Source organism: Argopecten irradians, chromosome 16, assembly GCF_041381155.1.
Source record: "Argopecten irradians isolate NY chromosome 16, Ai_NY, whole genome shotgun sequence".
Lineage (NCBI taxonomy): Eukaryota > Metazoa > Mollusca > Bivalvia > Pectinida > Pectinidae > Argopecten > Argopecten irradians.
Window position 1 is genome coordinate 32,867,744 of NC_091149.1, and position 26,785 is coordinate 32,894,528.

Sequence of the window (26,785 nt, forward strand, 5' to 3'; positions counted from 1 at the left end):
AATTTCGCTTTAAACAGTCTCAAACAAACTAATTCGTAATCAGAAAAAGTAAACTTAATTCTGATTCATACACCAAGCTTGATTCTATTAGAAACTAAGTTGGTTTACACTTCATCAATATCGGTTGAGGATGTATTCTATTTGACATAAGTTTATACATATATATTTCACACCATTTTTCGGATTATTGAGATAACTAGTATTACACCGACACAAACAATCTACTTAACCGATATCTGAAGTGTCCTTGTTTTGCGAGTTGAGTGATGCTGATAATCTGTATTTTATATGCAACCTAAAAACGCTGACATTAACCTGTTATTTATGACCGTTTGTAATAGCAGTAGTGAGTTGGCCCTGAGAACCCCAAGTCGTCCTACAAATGTGGAGACTATTTTTACGTTCCAATAACATGCGGAACAGTTGTAAGGTACTCCGCATCCTACTGGCTTATCAGTCAAGCACAAAAACCAAGTTTTGATGACTAACTTTTTCTAACATCTTGCAGTTCAAAAAAGAAACAAAAGTTTTTTTTAAATCATCATAAAAATAGGGGGTCAGTGTATTTGATTTTTCGTCCCATTACAAAATTTGTAATGTTTCAGAATTTTTTAGCATTCCTTGCTAAAAATACAGATCACTTTAACTTCACTAAAATGTAAAAAAAAAATAAAAATAAACATTTCAAAAAATTTCAAGCTTATATTCTTATTAGTATCATCTCAGACTCTCAGTGAATCTAAAAAAGATTTACAGCAGAAATTAGCTTGATACAGTTAAAAATGATGTCTCACTCTACAAACAACGGAATAATGGTTTGATAAATTTTCTATGTGGCAACTTGCAATTATGTTTTGAGAACCATTAAAACTTTTAAATTGATATTTCAACGAGGATGAACGAGACTGAATCCTCACCAGAGCAGATACTTAAGTGAACGGACATGTATTTGTATTCCGTGCGTTTGGTAGAGGGACAGATTTTCAAAAATAACCATTATCTTTGTCCACATTACATACATTACCATTACCAATACTGGAATTGTACTAACATTTAATTGAATCGCTAATTGTAACTTTGGTAGGGTAATGCGCAAAATACTGCCCACTGTTACACCAACTACCAGAACATAACTATGCGGAGCTTCTAATTCATCAGAATGTAAGAAGATATCAAGCATTATCTCAAATTTCTTTTTGATATTGTCAATGGTGAATCTGATTTATATGCAACATTGCGTCTTAGATATTTTTTTTTTTATTTTGAAATAGACTTCGTCCCTTATAAAAACTAAAATCATGATCTTAACTCGAGTAGATTCAGGAAAAGTCTATTATATCCCTTGAATGAAATATGTGATAATTTTCCTTAGCATCCTTTAATGACCGTATTGAGATAGAGACGTCCTTAAGACTATATACTAAGTACATCAACAAATGACAAAACGAAAAACGTCGTACAATAACGGTTTTAATTCAATGCATAAATAACAATTAACCACAAAAACATATTATGACAAGGTCGTATAAAATATCATGCATTTTATCACATATTTCATAATTTATACAAATTATTTCAGCACATGCTGCGCTGGAAACACTAAAAAATCACAATAAAAAAGTGTAAAACAAACCTTGTAGAACGTTTTGGTATTGATTATGGTTGCCTTGTTTCTTGATTTTGTTTCGTTATCAAGTACAATTTATAACATTCGAAAAGAAATTACCATATTTGTACATTTATAATGTACCTATCAGATACAAGTTACATAAAGTCATTATGTGTTATCTCGATCACAGCAAGCATATCACAAAACGTATGTTTGGGGGAAGATATAGCCGTTGTGTTTTGGGGTTTCTATAAATCAGAGGAAATGTACAACACTTCAAGTAGCAGTCTTTCAATGGCATCACTTATAACAACAGGAAAAGTTACAAACTATTTTTACTGGTCATTATTATCTAACCAGACATATCAATAACATTTCATTATTATTGGACACAATTTACTGAACATATTAGACATATTTCTCCAGACATGTGACTATACAATAGCATCCACCTGCGACCTTGACATTATTCTCTGTAATTAAGAGTTGGATTCTGCCATGCAGGAAGAAAAGGTCAACAGTCAAATGACTATGTATTATGTTCAATAGCAGGCAAAATAACATACACGACAAGTCTATTGCCACAGTATTTGATTGCGAATATTTCTTTAACGCAATTGTTGCGTACACAATAATAGTTTATGTGATAACGATAATAACAAGATATTTTCAGATTAAGTGCAAACTTCATTTAGTAAACAATTCAAACTCAGATGTATAAATGTGAGAATGCATCATTGAGTAAACAATATATTTTCAGATTAATTATAAGCTTCGATGCATAAATTTGAGATTAAATACAAGCTTCATTCAGTAAGAAAGCTATTTTCAAATTACGTACAAGCTTCGTTAAGTAAACAAGACATTTTTGAAGAACTTCCGTTTTAGGAAACAAACACAAAAACTATATTTGTAATGTATAGGTAACAGTAAAACTATAGTTTATTTATGAACGTGATTTTGCTGTCACAAAGCTTACTGATTAATCGTCAAGCTAATCAATAAAGTATTTATACATGTACAGGACTTCAGCCTCCTTAGGAGCACACTGATACATTGTGAAATGAAAATAAATGATTATCGTATTTTCAATAGTTATGTTTTCAAAATCACACCTATGTATTATAAAAGTAGTATACATGAATTACAGTCAATGATAATGAAAATGTAATTGTAGGTATGGCAGATCTCACACAAATCGTTCTCGGTACCTGTAAAAATAAAGTGAAATGTTACAGACAATATAATTGTGTCAGTTTAAGTACGATTATAGACAGCTGTGACCTTTAATTAATGGTAATAAAAAATGTTTTAACATATGGTCTGCAATGCAGTGTCTATGATAATCATATTAGGGATATACATGTTTGTTTTCCATTAACATTTTATGTATTAGGTCTTCTTTTCTTTTCCTTTTTCTAACTTTTTAAATAATATAACGTGACGCTACCCAAATTGGTAGTCTACCCAAACTGGTAATCTACCCAAATTGGTACACTTTTAATATATAAGAAGCAGAATTTTCAGTGTACACTCTAAACTGACAATAACTGTCCTGAACAAAAATCAAGGTCATTAACAGTAACTATGACAATTTTTATATGCCATACTCTTTCCTGTTGCTTATTATCTCTATTTAAAAATGAAAATAAGGAAATTGTGAACAAAATCCGGGAAACGACGTCGTGCGATAACCCTAAAAACACCATATATTTTAAAACACGGAAAACAATTGCTGAATGGGACATTTTTGACAGATATGTGGCTTTAATCAACTAAAATATATTGTAATTTTCCTTAAATGAATTCAAACATATTTATCATGTCTAGACATTTATTAATGTTACATTAACGAATAACAGAAATGAGAAACCAGCAGCTAAATTCAAAACACAATTTAATTATATATACAATATTATACAGAGATGGTTTACAATATCTAAAGTAATTGGTGGTGGTACAAGACTAGGACGATGATTTAAAGTGTTACTTATCTGTATGCGAATGTCCTGGTATAAATCCTTGATCCTTCCAGGTTTCAAATTAACAATAATCACAAATCCACAAGGAAATTGAATGTCCACCGATGATTTGTAAAGTTCCAGGCAATATGAATAAATCCACACAAAGTGTTGTAATAATCCACAGATAAAGTCACAATAGCTCTCCCAATAGAATCTTATATGGCGCTGTACAATTCTTGATATGTCTTATTACAGGTCTCATTACAGTTCTGATTAGCCTTGGGCAGCTGAAGTATATATAGCTTAACCCTAATTCAAGAATATTGGAGAACCTTCTACTTCTAGAAATATCTAACTAAAAACAGTAAACAAGTAAACACACATAACTTTCTGGAAATAGATCATTCTAGATCTCTACTTAAAATCAACATGTTTACAAACATATTTGTTTATACATGATTATATTCTAGAAAGTTCTATAACCTAAATCAATGATATGACCTAGGCCTTCATAGGATGTATTGATAAAAAAGCTATAGGAGTTATCTCCCTTATCTCATAACTACATGTATTTAGTGTCATACATAACACACCCCTCCTTAAAGAAAAGAAAGTTTTCTTGAAAAGGAAACTTTCTTCAAATATTAAGTCATATTTAAATCCTTGATAAAGCATCAGCCAGAATATTGTCTTTTCCTTTGATATGTTTGATGTCAAGATTGTACTCTTGCAAAGTCAAACTCCACCTGAGAATTCTTTGATTTTTGTTTTTCATTTTCCCAATGAATGTCAAAAGGTTGTGGTCGGTGAAGACCAACACAGGCACAACTGTAGTGCAGAGACATACATCAAATTGGTTCAAGGCCAAAATCAACGCTAAACATTCTTTCTCAATGGTGGAATAATTTCTCTGGTGTTTGTCAAACTTTTTCGAGAAATAACAAATTGGATGGTCAATTTGTTCAGTACCTTCTTGCATCAAAACAGCACCAACACCTACATCGCTGGCGTCAACAAACAGTTTAAACTGTTTATTAAAATCTGGAGCAGTCAGAACTGGTGAGTTTGATAGTATGGCTTTCAATTTCTCAAAGGCAGACTTACATTCGTCTGACCAGACAAATTTGACATTTTTCTTTAACAAAGCAGTAAGTGGAGCTGCTATAACAGAGAAATTTTGACAAAATTTTCTGTAGTATCCAGCCATACCAAGAAATCTCATCAGCTCTCTCTTGCCTCCAGGAGCTGGAAAATCTATAATTGATTCTACTTTGGCCTGAACAGGTTTAACCTGCCCCTGTCCTACAACATGACCTAAAAATTCAACAGTTGCATGACAAAATTCACATTTCAATAAGTTGACAGTCAATTTCATGGTAGTGAGTCTCTCGAAGAATTCGCGAATCCCGCGTAGATGGTCTTCCCACGTGTCGTGGTAGTTGATGACGTCATCAATGTATCCATCGCAGCCTTCCAGGTCTGATATCACGCTGTTAAGAAGACGTTGAAATGTTGCCGGGGCATTCTTCATACCAAACGGCATAACTTTGTACTGGTACAAACCTTGCGAGGTTACAAATGCCGACACTTCTTTAGCTCTTTCTGTTAATGGCACCTGCCAATATCCTTTCAACAGGTCAAACTTGCTAACATACTTGGCTTTGCCAACTTTGTCAATACACGAGTCAATCCTTGGAATTGGATAAGAGTCTGTTTTACTGACAGAGTTTACTTTTCTGAAGTCAGTACAGAACCGGTATGTCTTATCTGGCTTTGGTACCAGAACACATGGAGAGCTCCATTCACTTTTGCTTGGTTCAATAATATCATTGTCCAACATGCATTGAATTTCTTTCTTTAAATGTTCTTCTTTCAAAGGGTTGACACGGTAAGGATGTTGCTTGACAGGTGGCGCATCGCCCACATCCACGTCGTGATAGATAGCATCTGTTTTGCCTGGTGTATCCGGAAACAAATGTTTAAACTCAAGTATCAAATCTTTCAGTTCATTGCGTTCCTTTTCTGATAGATAACATAGTTTCTTGTCCAAGTTCGCGAGCACATCTGAGTTCCGTAACTTAAGACCACAGTCTAAACCTACATCTTGTACACCACCATCTAAGTCTAATTTACAAATATCAGCTGTACTTTCACTTTGTGATGGTACAGAGGCCAAAGTAGCAATAGGTTGAGAGGTCTTGCTCTCTTCTCTATCTACATATTTCTTAAGCATATTAACATGACATAATTGAGTTTTCTTGCGCCTCCCTGGAGTTTGTACAATGTAGTTAACATCATCGACCTTTTTCTCAACAACATAAGGTCCAAAATATCTAGCTTGCAAAGGCTGACCCGGTATTGGTAATAGAGCCAAATTTTGTCACCTGGATCAAAACTTCTTGCACGGGCATCTTTATCATACCATGTTTTCATTTTGGTTTGAGTAAGGGCCAAATTTTCTTTTGCCAGTTCACATGCCCTTGTCAACCTTTGCTTAAAGTTAGACACATACTCTAAGAGATTCACTTTAGAATCTTCGTCCAAAATTTTGTCTTTCAAAATTTTCAAAGGACCACGTACAGTATGTCCAAACACAAGCTCAAAGGGACTGAAGCCGAGAGATTCTTGTACAGATTCTCTAACGCCAAACAACAACACGTGTATACCTTCGTCCCAATCTCTTTTGTTTTCAAAACAATAAGATCTCATCATATTCTTCAATGTCTGATGAAAACGTTCTAACGCACCCTGAGACTCTGGATGATAAGCACTAGACCTATACTGCTTGATCTGGAGCTGGTACATGACTTGTTGAAAAATACAAGACATGAAATTCGAACCTTGGTCCGATTGGACAGCTTTTGGAAGACCAACCAATGTAAAGAATTTAACCAAAGCCTTGACTATGTTAGGGGCTTTAATATTCCTGAGTGGAATGGCTTCAGGAAAGCGTGTGGAAGCACACATAATAGTTAAAAGATACTCATTCCCAGACTTAGTTTTGGGTAGAGGACCTACACAGTCTATAATGACTCTACTAAATGGTTCCTCAAATGCTGGAATGGGATGCAAAGGTGCAACAGGGATTTTCTGATTAGGTTTCCCTACCACCTGACAAGTATGACTAGACCTACAAAAATCAGCCACATCCCGTTTCAACTTGGGCCAAAAGAAGTGATCTAAGATCCTGTTATAAGTCTTGGTCACACCTAGATGCCCTGCCATAGGTACGTCATGAGACAAACTTAGAATATCTTGCCTATACCTCGGTGGGACAACTATTTGATTGACAACCTTCCAGTCTTCCTCGGGAGACACATCAGGGGGGGCGCCACTTGCGCATCAACACACCTGACTGACGGAAGTAACAAACCGGGACTTTCTCAGCCTCTTCCTCACTCAAAGCCCGATTACACAATAAGGAGATTTCAGGATCTTTCTCCTGCTCTACTATAAGCTCCTCTCTAGACAAAGATGATTTACTCATCATGTCAGACAAAGAAGTACCCTTGTTAGGAACAACTCTATCACTATCAAAGTCTACAGGATTGCTCAAAAGATCACACTTGCTCCCGACATCCTCTATATCATGAGCCAAGAAAGTGTCACCTAACCCTGGACTATAATGATCCTCAACTACTGCAACATCAGAAACCTTCTTACTCATTGAACGAGTTACAGCACAAGAAGGGAAAATACCAGGAAATTCCTGTTGAATAGTCTCAGTATCATCTGTTTTATCTGGAATACTGGACACTAAGGGATCTACCCTAACTTTCTCTCCAGCCAAGTCATTGCCTAAAATGAGCGACACGCCCTCTATGGGAAGTTCCGGTCTAACACCAATGGTGACAGGCCCAGTAACCAAGTCTGACTTTAAATAAACACAATGGAGAGGCACATTAACAAAACCTAACTCTACACCTTGAAGCAAAACACTACTACCACATGAGGTCTCCTCAGACAAAGGCACTACACCATCTAATATTAAAGAATGAGAAGCCCCAGTATCTCTCAAAATCTTCACAGGTTTCAAGTTGGTGATATCACTAGTAAGTGAAACAAAACCTTCAGAAATGAAGGGAGAGTACTTCTCCAAGACACTATCAGACTCTGAGCTCTTAATCTCAACAGACACTTTAGAATCTTCCACAATATTACTAAGTTTCTGACTAGGCTTTGACATAGCTAACACAGAAGGAACTGACCGTTTACGCCTTTGCTCCTTACGCTGGAGAGAATAACATTCAGACATAACACCATACACCCGCCCTATGATCTGTTTTAGAATCAGACTTAGTCTTATCACCTAATTTAGGTTTGTCGTTAGAAGGGCCACTAAAGGTTGGGTTCCTAGGCTGACCAAATTTACTAGTACCTGTGGTACTGTTTTTGTCTTGAGAACTGTTTTTAACAAATGAGCCTTTGTGGGTGAGAGCGTAATCATCAGCCATTGTAGCTGCTTCACTAAGTGTTTCAACTTTTCTCTCATCTAAATGAGTTTTTATGTTTGTGTGGACACAACGTTTAAACTCCTCTATCAACAATAATTGCCTCAATTTACCGAAATCCTCATCAATTTCTTTAGAATCACACCACCTATTAAATAATTGTTTTTTTTTCTCTGGCAAATTCTACATGAGTTTGTTCATCTCTCTTTCTCGAGTTTCGAAATTTCTGGCGGTAAGCCTCAGGAACTAACTCATAAGCTTTCAAAGTAGCTTTCTTGACTACTTGGTAATTTGAAATCTCATCTACAGATAAAGAAGAATAAATGTCTCTAGCTTTACCAATCAAGACACTCTGAAGAAGCATTGTAAGCTTATCTTCAGGCCATTTCATACTATCAGCTATTTTCTCAAAATGCAGAAAATACTTGTCAACTTCTTTCTCTTGAAAAGGAGGAACTTACCTAATGTTTCTACTGACATCAAAACCACTGATTCCTTGTAAACCCCTAAAAGTTAGATTACTTGAAATGTCTTGAGAAGCTAGCTCTAATTCTTTCATTCTAAGTTCTGTTTCAGCTTGAATTTTCTGCTTCTCTAGCTCTAACATCTGATCTCTCTCAATCTCTTTTTCTTTTAATTCTCTTTCAATTTCTTTTTCTCTTAACTCTCTTTCTTTGTCTATTTCTTTTTCTCTTAACTCTCTTTCTTTGTCTATTTCTTTTTCTCTTAACTCCTTTTCTATTTCTCTTTCTCTCATTTCTTTCTCTATTTGTTTCATTTTCATTTCATGTTCAAGTTCCATTTGTCTAATTTGGATTTCTGAAGTGACTGTTTCCTCTATACTATCTAATGCACTAGAGTCAAATTTGTCATTGTCAACAAAATATCTTATAATTACATTCCTAATTTCAGCTTTCCTCAAATTAGTTTTGATAGTAAGGCCTAAATGTTTACCAAATAACAGTAAATCCTTCTTACTAACTTGCAAAAGAACATCCAGGGATGGCGCTTTAACAAACTGTTCTACCTGCATAGTAGTCATGTTAATCTAGCTGTTGGTTTCAAATGTAAACTTAAAGTTTTTACACAAATTTTGAAAATTTCTTAATTAATTTTTCAAAGTTAGATTCCACAAATGAAATATCGATCCCGGACGAGCCCCCAATTCTGTTACATTAACGAATAACAGAAATGAGAAACCAGCAGCTAAATTCAAAACACAATTTAATTATATATACAATATTATACAGAGATGGTTTACAATATCTAAAGTAATTGGTGGTGGTACAAGACTAGGACGATGATTTAAAGTGTTACTTATCTGTATGCGAATGTCCTGGTATAAATCCTTTATCCTTCCAGGTTTCAAATTAACAATAATCACAAATCCACAAGGAAATTGAATGTCCACCGATGATTTGTAAAGTTCCAGGCAATATGAATAAATCCACACAAAGTGTTGTAATAATCCACAGATAAAGTCACAATAGCTCTCCCAATAGAATCTTATATGGCGCTGTACAATTCTTGATATGTCTTATTACAGGTCTCATTACAGTTCTGATTAGCCTTGGGCAGCTGGAGTATATATAGCTTAACCCTAATTCAAGAATATTGGAGAACCTTCTACTTCTAGAAATATCTAACTAAAAACAGTAAACAAGTAAACACACATAACTTTCTGGAAATAGATCATTCTAGATCTCTACTTAAAATCAACATGTTTACAAACATATTTGTTTATACATGATTATATTCTAGAAAGTTCTATAACCTAAATCAATGATATGACCTAGGCTTTCATAGGATGTATTGATAAAAAAAGCTATAGGAGTTATCTCCCTTATCTCATAACTACATGTATTTAGTGTCATACATAACATTAATAAAATCAAATTTAGGAGGTGTACCATTTTGGGTACTCAAACATGCTGAAACACAGGGCTTGGCCAGGCATACTTCAAAACTCTCTATTTATATATATATACACACTAATACTGATGACAAGTAAACAGATCATGAAATTAAAGCTGAAGACAACTATTTGTGGAATGTTAAAAGAACAATCTGGATTCAAGCACATGTAAGAAAAGCTTTGCGATTTTCTTCAAAAGTGTACCAATTTGGGTAGCGTCATGTTAGATATTTGATATTTATGCAAGATCAGATAACCAATGAATATATTTTACAAACACGTATGATATTACGTGCTAAACTATACATGTTCACATTTATCTTTTGGTACCTTATTGATTACAGTAACTCAATGAAAAGTCACTTTGTTTGGAGCTGGCACAATAATATACATGTAGTCCACTAATATGTGCAGCTAGTAAAAGGTAATGGCCAAATTCTTAGCTTAATCGCTTATTTTAACATTGTAACCTTCCTCATAACTTTCCCGATTACCTAATTAAGAAATATTTCTATTTCCATAACCTTAGTATAGAGGAAAAAGACTTTCTCCAAATGAACATGTGTGGTTGTATCTATCTAAACGAAGTTGCATTTGTTCCTCATTGTGCTTCGTATATGGAAACAGTAAACCTTTTTCTACGGAATTGTATTGAAAGACATTTGTGACGTAAGTTTGTAACATTGATGACGTTTTACTACTATATACCCATCTACCTACCCAAACATTTCGCTGTGACGTGTTGATAATGTCGGGCGTCTGATAAACATCTGTGAATGGAAGGAAATCATCATAAAGTCACGACTTTTGTAAATGTTGAACAAGTTTTAGTGATGTAGCATGCATATATATCATCAAAGCGACGCTTATAGGGTTCAGATTATTCGATTTGACGCCTCTGTTTGATATCCGGAGAGAGAAATTGTAATTCTAGTTGAAATATATTGATTGTAAATGAAAACTTAAAAGATAATAGTACTGGGGAGTACGTGGCTTACGCTTATTTCGACATTGCTTGCCCAGAAGTAGGAAACTGTGCTACTAATTGTTTCATATTATTCTAGTAATCCCTAAAATCTGCACTAGAACTGACCTGATTTTCAGTATCAAGTGACCTGTACGCATCTCCAGGTTCATGGTACTCTGGTCGTCCTTGCTCATGCGTAATAGAGGCGCGATGGTCACGTGGTGTATGCCGTACTTCCATCGGCATATACATACGAGGCTTCAATGAAAATGAGAAGACTAATAATTTTGTGTTGTGCAAGTGTGGAAACGTATATACCATACCCATGATTGAACGTTAAGTTGACATCAACATTAACAGTTACTGAAAATTAAAGTCACAATGCTCCTTGCAAATATTTTTTTTTATTTCACATTAAGATTTCCGAAAACTATTTCAATATCTGACGACAAAAGCCATGACAGGATCATAAAAAGGAATTTGATACTTCTAATTGAAATGGTATTGAAATGCATATTACCGATTCTGTATCAAAATCGTTGGTACCACTCCACCCATTGTAATATCCGCTCGGTCGATCATTCCTGGAGCTTCCCCACATGTGGTCTGTGTTAGATCGTTTCCGCCTTCCTTCTCCTCCAAAGTTATATGCTCTGTTAGACTGCCACTTCTTCAACTTTGTTGGTATGCTAAACTCACTACCATACGCCCTGTTTTGCCTTCGGAGAAAAAGTAAACCTCGATACTTATTCATTACCCTACAATCTGTATCTTTGTCATTTGTGTTGTCAATGCAGGGAGATTTATTGTTTGTTGATAAGTTTTTCAAATTACAGGAAAGGACCAATTCGTACCGAAAGTGGTGTTCAAATATTAACGTCTCAACATGCGGTGACAAAACACGGAATATGATATATGGTAGGTATACGGTGATGTTAATTTAAGATAGGTCCATACTTTTGAAAACAGCGCCAAATCGCATGGCGTTACACTGGAAACAGTGGATGTTGCTTTAAGTTCTAGAATGGTTTCAGATATACTACGATATTCCACTAGGGTATTTTTTCAACAAGTGAAAATTGTCTGCATTATTATATTGAATGTCTAAACATTGTTATGCATTTCAAGTCAAAGTAATAACGTTAAAATTAGATGATACTTCTCATATTTTCCTTTATCTGTCGTAAATGCAAATGAATTTTAAACACCGGAAGTAACTTTAGTCTCAATAAATGATAAAAGGGGACCCAATCGGCCCTTATCTCTGGAATTATTGTGCAGAGAGATTTATTGTTTGTTGAAAATACAGGAAAGGACCAATTTCGTACCGAAAGTGGTGTTCAAATATTAACGTCTCAACATGCGGTGACAAAACACGGAATATGATATATGGTAGGTATACGGTGATGTTAATTTAAGATAGGTCCATACTTTTGAAAACAGCGCCAAATCGCATGGCGTTACACTGGAAACAGTGGATGTTGCTTTAAGTTCTAGAATGGTTTCAGATATACTACGATATTCCACTAGGGTATTTTTTCAACAAGTGAAAATTGTCTGCATATTATATTGAATGTCTAAACATTGTTATGCATTTCAAGTCAAAGTAATAACGTTAAAATTAGATGATACTTCTCATATTTTCCTTTATCTGTCGTAAATGTAAATGAATTTTAAACACCGGAAGTAACTTTAGTCTCAATAAAAGATAAAGGGGACCCAACCGGCCCTTATCTCTGGAATTATTGTAAAAAATGCATACGAATTCCCTTAAAATCTAAAATATGGAGAAAATTATTTTTAAAAAACCCAGACACAAACCAGATGTCATAATGAGGAAAAACGGTATAAAGCTAGTATATTAATAATCCGAAATAAAAGGCCAAAATAAATAAATTCAAAGTAAAATCAAAATCATTTCTATGGAATATATATTCAGCCACTATACAGTAGGGCCTTTAAAGATTTTCCGAGACACAAACCAGATGTAATATCACAAAACATATTCCGAATTTGCATATTACAGAGTTATCTGCACTTGCGGATAGGTATTGATTGTGACGTCATGTTTTTGCGAGCGTAACGTCATACGTTTCGGAGAACGACGTGAATTTCGCTCACAAAATAATGACGTAATAATCGATTCCTACCCGCAAGGGAGCTAACTCTGTAATATGCAAAGACGGAATAAACTGATGTGGAATGATGGTTTTGTATCATGGCATTTTTTAAATAATCAAACATAAGTCATCATATTTGGAATTTACGGAAAACATGGTAGAAAAGAAGACCAAGTATAAAAAATAATGACATGGGAGTTCCCAAAAGTATGGAGTTACCTTTACCCTGCGGTTTATTCTATGGTCGATTATTATGGTTTGGTTAAATTATATACTCAGGAGTTATCTCCCTTTGGGCTGTTGAGCATATCAAATATACAGTAATTTAGGGATAATTTGATTAATGCGTTATGACTTCTTCATTGCATTTATACGAAGAAATTGAGGTGAAAATAAAAATGAAAGAAAATTAAAATAGGTTGTATAAAAAGGCAGCATAAAAAAATACCAAAATTGCAACTACTTTGAAGTAAAGTTGTCTTTGTTACATAGGATTCGTCTGATAATGGATATGTACGCCACCACACGAAGTTATTATTTATTTTGTCAGTATCTACAGTACCATACTAAACAAAAGTTTAATTTGATAACAAAACTGGATTAACTTTAACGGTGTGCCACTTTTATGCAACAGGAAATCCCACTATCCTCTTATTTGCGATTTAAGATCATGTTCAAGACATAACATTTCAATCATTTAGGTAAGTATCAAATATAGCTCCATGTCCTTGTTATGAACACAACAAAAGTCTACAAACAATTAAAAAATACGCCCGCAAACGAGTAATTACAATTTTTCTGCAGTTATTTGCTGTGTAACAGAATAATACCACGGACAATAATAACATGTATTTCATTTAAGAGACAGTTGCAATCGATATCGCACGCCATTCGAAGGAGCAGTTCATGGTCGTCACACCAGAAAGACAATCGGATCCAAAATAACAATGAAAGGCTAATTACCAACATTTTAGTATTACTCTACGTGTGCTATCTTATAAAACAGACGTGATCTTGTTCTATAGTTTATGCAATAAATATATATATATATATATAAATAAAAAAGAACAATGTCCATGTGATCGTTTCCATATACATAAAAAAACACAACTATAAAACAGTTTTTTCTCCCTTAATTAATTAAATTAATGATAATTTTTTTTATTTTACCAATATATCAAATGTCCAATTCAGATCTTTTAAAAAGAGAAAATAAAGAAATGTATTTCATTCAACTTATGAAACCTGTGCTAAATTCAGAACGGGACAAAGGAACTTCATATTAGTTTTTATTTCGTCCTCATGTTTTTGTTATTTTCTTCCAGAACCATTCACAATATCTTTATGTACCATGTCATGACGTAATCTTACTATGACGTCATTGTACTATGACGTCATGTTTTACAAATAAAAGAATTCAAACCCCTGAAGACCGGCATGAGCCGAGAAAGCGCTAGGGAGAAAAAACTGTTTTATAGTTGTGTTTTTTTTTATGTATATATATATATAGTATGGTGACATTAACAATAAATGCTTTCCATTACTAAAAAATAGTTAAGATGGTCACGATGTATATTCAGAATGCTACACCGCCGAAGGAGTAAATACAGTAAATATCATTTGGTATGATATTTTGCTTTTGTCACATGCGCAATTTAAACTTCATCTGATGTAGGACAGAGCGCAAAATAATTTCTATCATCTATTTTCGTGTTATTGCATGTTTAATGAGAATCTAAAACCCTTCAGGGATGGTAAATGTGCAATATATGTAGTCTTTTTTCAAATGAAGCAAAATATAAATGTGTTTTGTTTCATTAACCGAGAGTTACCGTACCTATCTTTCTTCGTCTTCCTATTCCAGAAGATACAGACGACGATGACGACGACGATGATGACCACTGCTCCCCCTACACCACTGACCACGGCCAAAATGTTAGCGATGTCAGCAGACTTATCGCAGTTGTCACTGTAGTGCTCAAATATGGAGTTAGGATGGCATCTGCAACGGTATGAATATGGTACATTTTGTAAAAGTTATTGCTTTCCCAAAGCTCACAAAATCGTCGTTATCGATACTCTGAACTACAATATCAGGAAAAAAAATTTGTTTATATTGGTTTTTAGACTTACCTCCCCATTTGTAGTTGGTTAGGCGATTTGAAAACCTAGTATGTACTTATACATCCCTAATATAGTTATTTTAGGTTTGTCTGTTATGAAAATAACTTTGATACATTTTCAGATCAATTGATTTGTAAATAAAAATAATGAAGGACAACAAGTTAGTCATATTATACTGTGGCCTCCCAATTTGTTTTAATAGTAGAATTGGGGATCTTACCTGCATGTGGCATTCTCTCCCGGCACTGGATGCAATAAACACTCTCCGTACTGTCCACAGGTTATTTGTGTACATTTAGATCTACATACAAAACCATCGTTAGAACCATCTGCACAAATTTGGTATGAGTTGCAGTTGCTTTGCAAGTCACAAATACCCAAATTTTGTTCTGAAATAAAGCAAAAACATATCTATATGCAATACATATATTTTTTAATTCAAAAAAAAAGTTGTGCTTGAAGCATACATGTAGTGCATTTATGTATAAGCGAAGTACATTGTATGCCATAAAATGATATTTAATGATAATGATAATTCAACGAAAGATCTACCCTAATACCAACTAATTGGCGTAACATAAGCAGAGTTGTAATCATGTTCTAAATAATGCAAATAAGCTACAATTGTTGATAAAGTTCATCTAGAAACTGTTCTAAAGTAATCTACCAGAACAGCTGACGCCATATTGGTTGTGTCTATTGGCTTGGCAGTATCAATACGCCGACAGGGCGAGGACACTTACATGTAATGGTAATAGACTTTTTCTCATTCGTGGCTATAAAGAATATACATCAAACCTGGCACGTCCTTACATGGCTCTGTATGTTAATAGGACGTAAACATAAACAAACCAAAATGGATATTTGAGTTGAATTACTCTCTATATTTATATACATTTACTGTCATTCGTACAAAATTCAGTTTGCTGATCAAATACCAGGTCTTTCAGATGGCTACCCATGGTAAGGTAGACAACTCATTGTTATCATCCAGACACTGTCTATATATGTGTGATCACACAAGAGTTTCAAGCAGTACACTGACGAAATTGAATGATTATAAAATCCAAACCTTTAATAAGTATGTACATTTGTAAATTTGTTTTGAGTAACATAATTCCTTAACAAATGCAAAACTCTCGTCTGAGCTGTTGACGTTGTCAGTATCATCCATAAAAAAAGCATAAGGAATAACAAATTTAAATAATGCATATATTAGATTGCATTAAAATAAATCTATTTAGAGGTACAAGCCCGTTTCATATCGTCGACGTTTCCCTATTCATGGCTAGGCAGGGCTAAATAATACTTTGAAATACATTATATGTCTAAAATTCAACTTTATAAAATAAAGTCTTACGGTGATCAATATGCTCCTTGGTTCTTCTTAGCGTCTTGGTAACGTCTACACTATGTGTTACATTTCCGATTGTCAAATTCTGATTGCTCCAATCTGTTTCATTTAATTTTGTCAGAGCCGTCCTTTTATTTACGCCTTCAAAATTCACCTTGTAGTTACATTCCACACTGCCTTCTCTATAATATAAAACAACTTGTTAGTTTGTAATTAATGGACCACGTGTACAGCGGCCATTTGTAACCTCCAAAAAAGTTTTTTACAAGTTGTGAAGAAATTAAATAATTGTATTTGAAATAGTAAGTATGCACATCCCTGATTCAATTATACTAATTTTTGCTATAATTTTGAAGCTTTATTTATCAGGATACCCACACAAAACATGTCCGAAAACCCAGTCAATAACTGTTTTGTTATATACCCCATCGTAACGTCACTTCGGTCCAACAACACATTTTAACAGTGAATTTAACAGTTCATTTATTGGCATTTTTTGTCAATACAGTTTTTATAGAAACTATTGTATATGGGTATAACAATGAGAAAATGTTTACAGATGGATAATTTATGTATGTTTAGGATGATACCCATAAGAACAATTGATGCAATGCTACGCAGCTTTCATCACCCTCAAGTGATATGTTTTAAAATCATTAATTGGTTACCATTCACAAAAGCGGACTATGTTAAGATGTCACAATTCTATTTTGATTTACAAGGTTCTAAACAATATAGCTCCCGATAACTTTATAGACAATTTTAAGCTGTCATCGGAAATCCGAACAAGGACAACCAGATCATCAACACAGAATGGGTTTTACTTGCCATCTTTTAAAACAAATATATTCAAGATATTTTCTACATACCAAGGTCCTTACATCTGGAATAGTTTACCATTTTATGTGCAAAACTGAAAAAGACTTCTGTGTAAAAAATGTGCTGAACAGCTTTATGTGTTTATTTAGAGTTAAGATTTGTATTATGTTCCGCATTTGGCACACCGAAGTGAATATTGTAACATTTGTTTTGTACATTTTTTAAATATAGATTTATAGGGTCTAGGAAATTAAAACGGATCATTTATAAATGTTAAGGTTGATTTGTATCTACTATTAAGTATACTTACGTAAAATTAAAAATAGTGACACTCCGGAAACCTTCATAAGTTATGTATTGCTTTTTTATCTGAAATGTAATTATGTTATTCGTTATTTGTCTCGTGATACTTGTTTGCACTATGGAAAATCTCTTTCATATTTCAATAAATCTCATATACTCTACCATAAAAATGCATACCCGCAAACAGAACATGACTACAGTAGTAAGTATGAACCATATTACGCATATTATGTATATTAATATATGATCAGTAACTACAATATTTTGTATGATGGATACAGACCATAAACGTCATTCTTAGTTTTTAAGTAGGCAGCCACTCATGAGATTTTGTAGTTATCCATGAATGCTGCATTCGTGCGTAATGTTTTTGATTTGATGAAACTAATTTAATGCTACATGTATAAAATAATTTTTAGAAATCATTTTTGATAATTTTCTTTACAGACGAATTATTATGTACCTACAAATAACGTGTATCATTTTGCCTTTTCAATGTGAGTGTTAGCCCCTGCAATACCCTCTGAATAAAATACTAATCTATATATACCACACCTATCATATAACTGGCTAACATAATTATACCCGAACCAAACTGAATATCTATAAGAGGTAACGTTAATTCTTACCATGTCCTGGAACTTCATCTCGTATGTGTGATAAAGAGTTGTCGAAGGGTTCTTTAAGTCGTCCTCAAATGTAACTTCCACAACGACAGTCATATTAATGGAAATAGCTATTTCATCTGAAACAAAACAAATAAAAACTTTTGTCTGTAACATATCATTCAGTTTGAAAATATATCTAAACGGTTATCAAACACATGCAATGAATAGAGAGATAGTTCTATCGGACTTGTCCTGAATGTCTTATAAATGCTAACACTACATGTGTGTATTTTCAACATTTCATACACAAACACGTTGTGCATTCAAAGTGTCGTTATTGAAATTCCATATATTTCAAATAATGGTATACAAACTTGTAAAATGAAGTTAGACTTTTTTGTATATAAAGAAAGCTAATATGCAAAACCTACTAGGAATTCACGCGGAACGTCAAACGAGTATCTATACACAGATAAAATATCGCCCATAAAGACCTTCTGTACAATAGGTTCAGCATTCATTAAACATAATTCATATAAAACACGCTGTCATAATGACTTTTGTTTTGGCAGATTCACGAGTTCGTCATCCACTTGGTCTTTGACCTAGCAGCAAGTGAAAATGTGCATTATGTCTATTGGAGAACAAATTGATAGTGGACTTGGAACGATGATTTTAAACTATAATGATGTGATTTGAACCGACTTTGCCATGTTCTTTCTGTATCAGCGTTCAGGTGACTGTCAAGCCGTCTTGAGCCTCGTGTTTGTAATAGTAACATTTTTATAATTGTTAAACTAAATTTCTACAAAATGTAGAATTACATTTTGTAGCAATCATAACATCAGAATGCATGCATCGGTGAGATAAAATTACGTCATCAACTAGGCACAAGATTCGCTGTACACAGGTTTATTTTGTTGTTTGTCACCAGCGTAGTGATAATCAATTACCGTAAGGTAATCAATAAGACGCCAGTCGAAATAAGACATTTAATATGATAAGTTTAGTATCAGTAGTATGCTAATAATATTTGGGCCACTAAACTAATTATATATAATCATATATTTTTTTCTAATTAAAAGTCATTTTGTAATCAGTGTAAAACTAGTTCGTCAATTTACTGATAAAACACAGCAGTTGATCACCTCTATCAGATTTATTTAGGAATATTTAAAATGAACTTACTTTTTTATTCACTTCTTTCACCTGGCTACTTTCAATACTTTTTGTAATTGTGAAGATTAAAGCCAATAAAAAGGTGTTTTTTTAACCTTTAGTAAAACATTATGGATCGTCAGCTGCCAAACAAAGCGTCCGGGTACAGCGCGTGCATTTTGTATTGTGTATGCTACGACATTTCCTATGGCATTGAACAGGTACAATTGCGTTTGCGAGTACGAGAGGCTACATATTGCATGCCAATTAATGGAAATGAATTGAAATATATTGTATAAGACAAATTAAATATAAGCAATTAATTTACTTTGATGAGTATTATGATAACAAAGCAGACAACAATGGATCTTGAGCATACCTTTGGAAATAATTGTATCGCCGGGTGCAGTTGTGGGAGCAGCTGTACTGGCAGTAGTGGCACTGGACGTTGTGGTAGTTGTGGTTGGATGAGATGGAGCTGCAGTTGTAGTAGATGTGGCAGATGTATCAGACGTTGTGGTAGATGTGGGAGATGTATCGGAAGTTGTAGTAGATGTTTTAGATGTATCTGAAGTTGTAGTAGATGTGGACGATGTATCTGAGGTTGTAGTAGATGTGGGAGATGTATCTGAAGTTGTAGTAGATGTGGGAGATGTATCTGAGGTTGTAGTAGATGTGGGAGATGTATCTGAAGTTGTAGTAGATGTGGACGATGTATCTGAGGTTGTAGTAGATGTGGGAGATGTATCGGAAGTTGTAGTAGATGTTTTAGATGTATCTGAAGTTGTAGTAGATGTGGACGATGTATCTGAGGTTGTAGTAGATGTGGGAGATGTATCTGTATCAGAAGTTGTAGTAGATGTGGGAGATGTATCAGAAGTAGTGGATGTGGGAGATGTATCTGAAGTTGTAGTAGATGTGGGAGATGTATAAGAAGTTGTAGTAGATGTGGGAGATGTATCTGAAGTTGTAGTGGATGTGGGAGATGTATCTGAAGTTGTAGTAGATATGGGAGATGTATCAGAAGTTGTACTAGATGTGGGAGATGTATCTGAAGTTGTAGAAGATTTGGGAGATGTATCAGAAGTTGTAGTAGATATGGGAGATGTACCAGAAGTTGTAGTAGATGCGGGAGATGTATCAGAAGTTGTAGTAGATGTGGGTGATGTATCAGAAAATGTAGTAGATGTGGGAGATGTATCAGAAGTTGTAGTAGATGTTGGAGATGTATCTGAAGTTGTAATAGATGTGGGAGATGTATCAGAAGTTGTAGCAGATGTGGGAGATGTATCGGAAGTTGTAGTAGATGTTTTAGATGTATCTGAAGTTGTAGTAGATGTGGACGATGTATCTGAGGTTGTAGTAGATGTGGGAGATGTATCTGTATAAGAAGTTGTAGTAGATGTGGGAGATGTATCTGTATAAGAAGTTGTAGTAGATGTGGGAGATGTATCAGAAGTAGTGGATGTGGGAGATGTATCTGAAGTTGTAGTAGATGTGGGAGATGTATAAGAAGTTGTAGTAGATGTGGGAGATGTATCTGAAGTTGTAGTGGATGTGGGAGATGTATCTGAAGTTGTAGTAGATATGGGAGATGTATCAGAAGTTGTACTAGATGTGGGAGATGTATCTGAAGTTGTAGAAGATTTGGGAGATGTATCAGAAGTTGTAGTAGATATGGGAGATTGTACCAGAAGTTGTAGTAGTAGATGTGGGAGATGTATCAGAAGTTGTAGTAGATGTGTGGGTGATGTATCAGAAAATGTAGTAGATGTGGGAGATGTATCAGAAGTTATAGTAGATGTTGGAGATGTATCTGAAGTTGTAATAGATGTGGGAGATGTATCAGAAGTTGTAGCAGATGTGTGAGATGTATCTGAAGTTGTAGTAGATATGGGAGATGTATCTGAAGTTGTAATAGATGTGGGAGATGAATCAGAAGTTGTAGTAGATGTGGGAGATGTATCAGAAGTTGTAATAGATGTGGGAGATGTATCAGAAGTTGTAGTAGATGTGGGAAATGTCTTAGAAGTTGTAGTAGATGTGGGAGATGTATCTGAAGTTGTGGTAGATGTGGAAGATGTATCAGAAGTTGTAGTAGATGTGGGAGATGTATCTGAAGTTGTATAGATGTGGGAGATGTATCAGAAGTTGTAGTAGATGTGGAGATGTATCTGAAGTTGTAGTAGATATTGGAGATGTATCAGAAGTTTGTAGTAGATGTGGGAGATGTAAGTTGTAGTAGATGTGGGGATGTACTGTAGTTGTAGTAGTGGGGATGTACTGAAGTTGTAGTAGTGGGTACTGTAGTTGTAGTAGTGGGTACTGTAGTTGTAGTAGTGGGTACTGTAGTTGTAGTAGTGGGTACTGTAGTTGTAGTAGTGGGTACTGTAGTTGTAGTAGTGGGTACTGTAGTTGTAGAATAGTGGGTACGGTAGTTGTAGTAGTGGGTACTGTAGTTGTAGTAGTGGGTACTGTAGTTGTAGTAGTGGGTACGGTAGTTGTTGTAGAAATGGGTACTGTAGTTGTAGTAGTGGGTACGGTAGTTGTAGAAGTGGGTACTGTAGTTGTAGTAGTGGGTACTGTAGTTGTAGTAGTGGGTACTGTAGTTGTAGTAGTTGGTACTGTAGTTGTAGTAGTGTGTACCGTAGTTGTAGTAGTGGGTACTGTAGTTGTAGTAGTGGGTACCGTAGTTGTAGTAGTGGGTACTGTTAGTTGTAGTAGTGGGTACCGTAGTAGTTGTAGAGTGGGTACTGTAGTTGTAGTAGTGGGTACTGTAGTTGTAGTAGTGGGTACTGTAGTTGTAGTAGTGGGTACTGTAGTTGTAGTAGTGGGTACTGTAGTTGTAGTAGTGGGTACTGTAGTTGTAGTAGTGGGTACTGTAGTTGTAGTAGTGGGTACGTAGTTGTAGTAGTGGGTACTGTACTAGTAGTAGTGTGGGTTGTAGTTGTAGTAGTGGGTACTGTAGTTGTAGTAGTGGGTACCGTAGTGTAGTAGTGGGTATGTAGTTGTAGTAGTGGGTACTGTAGTTGTAGTAGTGGGTACTGTAGTTGTAGTAGTGGGTATGTAGTTGTAGTAGTGGGTACTGTAGTTGTAGTAGTGGGTACTGTAGTTGTAGTAGTGGGTACTGTAGTTGTAGTAGTGGGTAGTGTAGTTGTAGTAGTGGGTATTGTAGTTGTAGTAGTGGGTATGTAGTTGTAGTAGTGGGTACTGTAGTTGTAGTAGTGGGTACTGTAGTTGTAGTAGTGGGTACTGTAGTTGTAGTAGTGGGTACTGTAGTTGTACTGTAGTGGGTACCGTAGTTGTTGTAGTGGGTACTGTAGTTGTAGTAGTGGGTACTGTAGTTGTAGTAGTGGGTACTGTAGTTGTAGTAGTGGGGGGTACTGTAGTTGTAGTAGTGGGTACCGTAGTTGTTGTAGTGGGTACCATACTTGTAGTAGTGGGTACTGTAGTTGTAGTATGGTGGGTACCGTAGTTGTTGTAGTGGGTACTGTAGTTGTAGTAGTGGGTACCGTAGTTGTAGTAGTGGGTACTGTAGTTGTAGTATGGGTACCGTAGTTGTAGTAGTGGGTACGGTAGTTATAGTAGTGGGTACTGTAGTTGTAGTAGTGGGTACCGTAGTTGTAGTAGTGGGTACTGTAGTTGTTGTAGTAGTGGGTACCGTAGTTGTAGTAGTGGGTACTGTAGTTGTTAGTAGTGGGTACCGTAGTTGTAGTAGTAGTGGGTACTGTAGTTGTAGTAGTAGGTACTGTAGTTGTAGTAGTGGGTAGTGTAGTTGTAGTAGTGGGTATTGTAGTTGAAGTAGTGGGTACCGTAGTTGTAGTATAGTAGTGGGTACTGTAGTTGTAGTAGTGGGTACTGTAGTTGTAGTAGTGGGTACTGTAGCTGTAGTAGTGGGTACTGTAGCTGTAGTAGTGGGTACCGTAGTTGTTGTAGTGGGTACTGTAGTTTAGTAGTGGGTACTGTAGTTGTAGTAGTGGGTACTGTAGTTGTAGTAGTGGGTACGGTAGTTGTAGTATCGGGTACCGTAGTTTGTTGTAGTTGGTACCATAGTTGTAGTAGTGGGTACTGTAGTTGTAGTATCGGGTACCGTAGTTGTTGTAGTGGGTAATGTAGTTGTAGTAGTAGGTTACCGTAGTTGTAGTAGTGGGTACTGTAGTTGTAGTATCGGGTACCGTAGTTGTAGTAGTGGGTACGGTAGTTGTTAGTTAGTAGTGGGTACTGTAGTTGTAGTAGTGGGTACCGTAGTTGTAGTAGTGGGTATTGTAGTTGCAGTAGTGGGTACCGTAGTTGTTGTAGTGGGTACTGTAGTTGTAGTAGTAGTGGGTACCGTAGTTGTAGTAGTAGGTACTGTAGTTGTAGTAGTAGGTACTGTAGTTGTAGTAGTGGGTACTGTAGTTGTAGTATCGGGTACCGTAGTTGTAGTAGTGGGTAATGTAGTTGTAGTCGTGGGTACCGTAGTTTGTAGTAGTGGGTACTGTAGTTGTAGTAGTGGGTACCGTAGTTGTAGTAGTGGGTACGTAGTTGAAGTAGTGGGTACTGTAGTTGTAGTAGTGGGTATTGTAGTTGTAGTAGTGGGTAGTTTGTAGTTGTTGTAGTAGTGGGTGCTGTAGTTGTAGTAGTGGGTATTGTAGCTGTAGTAGTGGGTACCGTAGTTGTTTTTAGTGGGTACTGTAGTTTTAGTAGTGGGTACCGTAGTTGTAGTAGTGGGTACAGGTAGTTGAAGTAGTGGGTATTGTAGTTGTAGTAGTTGGTTCCGTAGTTGTAGTAGTGGGTACTGTAGTTGTAGTAGTGGGTACCGTAGTTGTAGTATTGGGTACTGTAGTTGTAGTAGTGGGTACTGTAGTTGTGGTAGTGGGTACGGTAGTTGTAGTAGTGGGTACCGTAGTTGTAGTAGTAGGTAATGTAGTTGTAGTCGTGGGTACCGTAGTTGTAGTAGTGGGTACTGTAGTTGTAAGTAGTGGGTACCGTAGTTGTAGTAGTGGGTACGGTTAGTTGAAGTAGTGGGTACTGTAGTTGTAGTAGTGGGTATTGAAGTTGTAGTAGTGGGTACCGTAGTTGTTGTATTGGATGCTCTAGTTGTAGTAGTGGGTACTGTAGTTGTAGTAGTGGGTACTGTAGTAGTAGTAATGGGTACTGTAGTTGTAGTAGTGGGTACCGCAGTTGTTGTAGTGGGGTACGGTAGTTGTAATAGTTGGTACCGTTGTTTTAGTAGTGGGTACTGTAGTTTTTAGTAGTGGGTACCGTAGTTGTAGTAGTGGGTATGGTAGTTGTTGTAGTAGTAGTGGTACTGTAGTTGTAGTAGTGGTGTATAGTGGGTACTGTAGTTGTAGTAGTGGGTACTGTAGTTGTAGTAGTGGGTACCGTAGTTGTAGTAGTGGGTACAGTAGTTGTAGTAGTGGTACTGTAGTTGTAGTAGTGGGTACTGTAGTTGTAGTAGTGGGTACTGTAGTTGTAGTAGTAGTGGTACTGTAGTTGTAGTAGTGGGTACTGTAGTTGTAGTAGTGGGTACTGTAGTTGTGGTAGTGGGTACTGTAGTTGTAGTAGTGGGTACTGTAGTTGTAGTAGTAGTGGGTACTGTAGTTGTAGTAGTGGGTAGTACTGTAATTGTAGTAGTAGGGTACTGTAGTTGTAGTAGTGGGTACTGTAGTTGTAGTAGTGGGTACTGTAGTTGTAGTAGTAGGTACGGTACAGTAGTTGTAGTTGTGGGTACTGTAGTACTTGTTGTTAGTAGTGGGTACCAGTAGTTGTAGTAGTGGGTACTGTAGTTGTAGTAGTGGGGTACCGTAGTTTGTAGTAGTGGGTACCGTAGTTGTAGTAGTGTGGGTACCGTAGTTGTAGTAGTGGGTACCGTAGTTGTAGTAGTGGGTACCGTAGTTGTAGTAGTGGGTACCGTAGTTGTAGTAGTGGGTACCGTAGTTTGTAGTAGTGGGTACTGTAGTTGTAGTAGTGGGTACTGTAGTTGTAGTAGTGGGGTACCGTGTTGTTTGTAGTAGTGGGTACTGTAGTTGTAGTAGTGGGTACTGTTGTTGTAGTAGTGGGTACCGTAGTTGTAGTAGTGTTGGTACTGTAGTTGTAGTAGTGGGTACCGTAGTTGTAGTAGTGGGTACTGTAGTTGTAGTTGTGGGTACCGTAGTTGGTAGTAGTGGGTACTGTAGTTGTAGTAGTGGGTAGAATTGGATACCGTAGTTGTAGTAGTGGGTACTGTAGTTGTAGTAGTGGGTACCTGTAGTTGTAGAAGTTGGTATTGTAGTTGTAGTAGTGGGTACCGTAGTTGTAGTAGTTGGGTACTGTAGTTGTAGTAGTGGGTACTGTTAGATTTAGTAGTGGGTACCGTAGTTGTAGTAGTGGGTACTGTAGTTGTAGTAGTGGGTACTGTAGTTTGTAGTAGTGGGTACCGTAGTTGTAGTTGTGGGTACTGTAGTTGTAGTATAGTGGGTACCGTAGTTGTAGTAGTGGGTACTGTAGTTAGTAGTAGTATTGGGGTACCTGTAGTGGTAGTAGTGGCGTAGCTGCAGTTGTTGTAGTGGGTACGGTAGTACTAGTTGGTACCGTTAGTTGTTAGTAGTGGGTAATCTGTCGTTTGTAGTTGTGGGGTACCCGTAGTTGTAGTAGTGGGTAGTAGTAGTTGGTCATGTGTTGTAGTACATATCTTCAGTTGTAGTATTCGGGTACATTGTCAGTAGTAGTAGTGTACATTATCGTAGTTGTTGTAGTGTGGTAGCGTAGTTGTTGTAGGTGGGTTCGGTAGTTGTAGTAGTTGGTACTATGTAGTTGTAGTAGTGGGTACTGTAATTTGTAGTATTGGGTACTAGTAGTTGTAGTAGTGGGTACTGTAGTTGTAGGTTGGTACTGTAGTTGTGGAAGTGGGTACTGTAGTTGTGGTAGTAGTTGTAGTCGTGGGTACAGTAGTTTTGTAGTGGGTCTGTATTGTCTGTAGTAGGTACGGTAGTTTGTAGTAGTGTGTGTACTGTAGTTGTAAGCTAGTGGGTACTGTAGTAGTGTAGTAGTAGGTACGGTAATTGTCAGTAGTGGGTACTGTAGTTTGTTGTTGTAGGGTAGTTGTAGTTGTAGTAGTGGTAGTAATCATTAGTTGTAGTAGTGGGGTACTAGTAGTTGTAGTAGTGGGTACCGGTAGTCTTGTAGTAGTGTGTACCGTAGTTGTAGTAGTTGTGGGTACCGTTATCATCAGTAGTAGTCGTGTGTACCGTTGCATTAGTCATAGTTGTTGTGGGGGTACCGTAGTTGTGAGTAGTGGGTGTACCGTAGTAGTTGGAGTATACGTGTGGGTACATTATCGTAGTTGTAGTAGTGGTACTGTTACGTGTAGATGTAGTTGGTGGAGTAGTGGTGTACTGTTGTTGTAAAGTAGTGGGTTTTGTTGTTGTAGTAG

At 36.0% G+C, this 26,785-nt stretch overlaps 1 protein-coding gene across 1 annotated transcript; it reads right to left on the reverse strand.

The window, feature by feature from the left end:
• Window positions 1-1,454: 1,454 nt before the first annotated feature.
• On the reverse strand, window positions 1,455-26,687 carry LOC138310182 (mucin-2-like). The gene is made up of 14 exons (XM_069251303.1): window positions 26,601-26,687; window positions 25,017-25,682; window positions 23,892-24,507; window positions 22,604-23,545; window positions 19,772-21,508; window positions 18,256-18,371; window positions 17,634-17,692; window positions 16,511-16,686; window positions 15,371-15,539; window positions 14,864-15,028; window positions 11,427-11,625; window positions 11,033-11,164; window positions 10,660-10,709; window positions 1,455-2,820 (listed from the first exon to the last, which is right to left on the reverse strand). Exons 1-14 carry the CDS (start codon window positions 26,685-26,687, stop codon window positions 2,799-2,801), a joined length of 5,136 nt encoding a protein of 1,711 aa, XP_069107404.1. The 3' UTR covers window positions 1,455-2,798.
• Window positions 26,688-26,785: the final 98 nt, after the last annotated feature.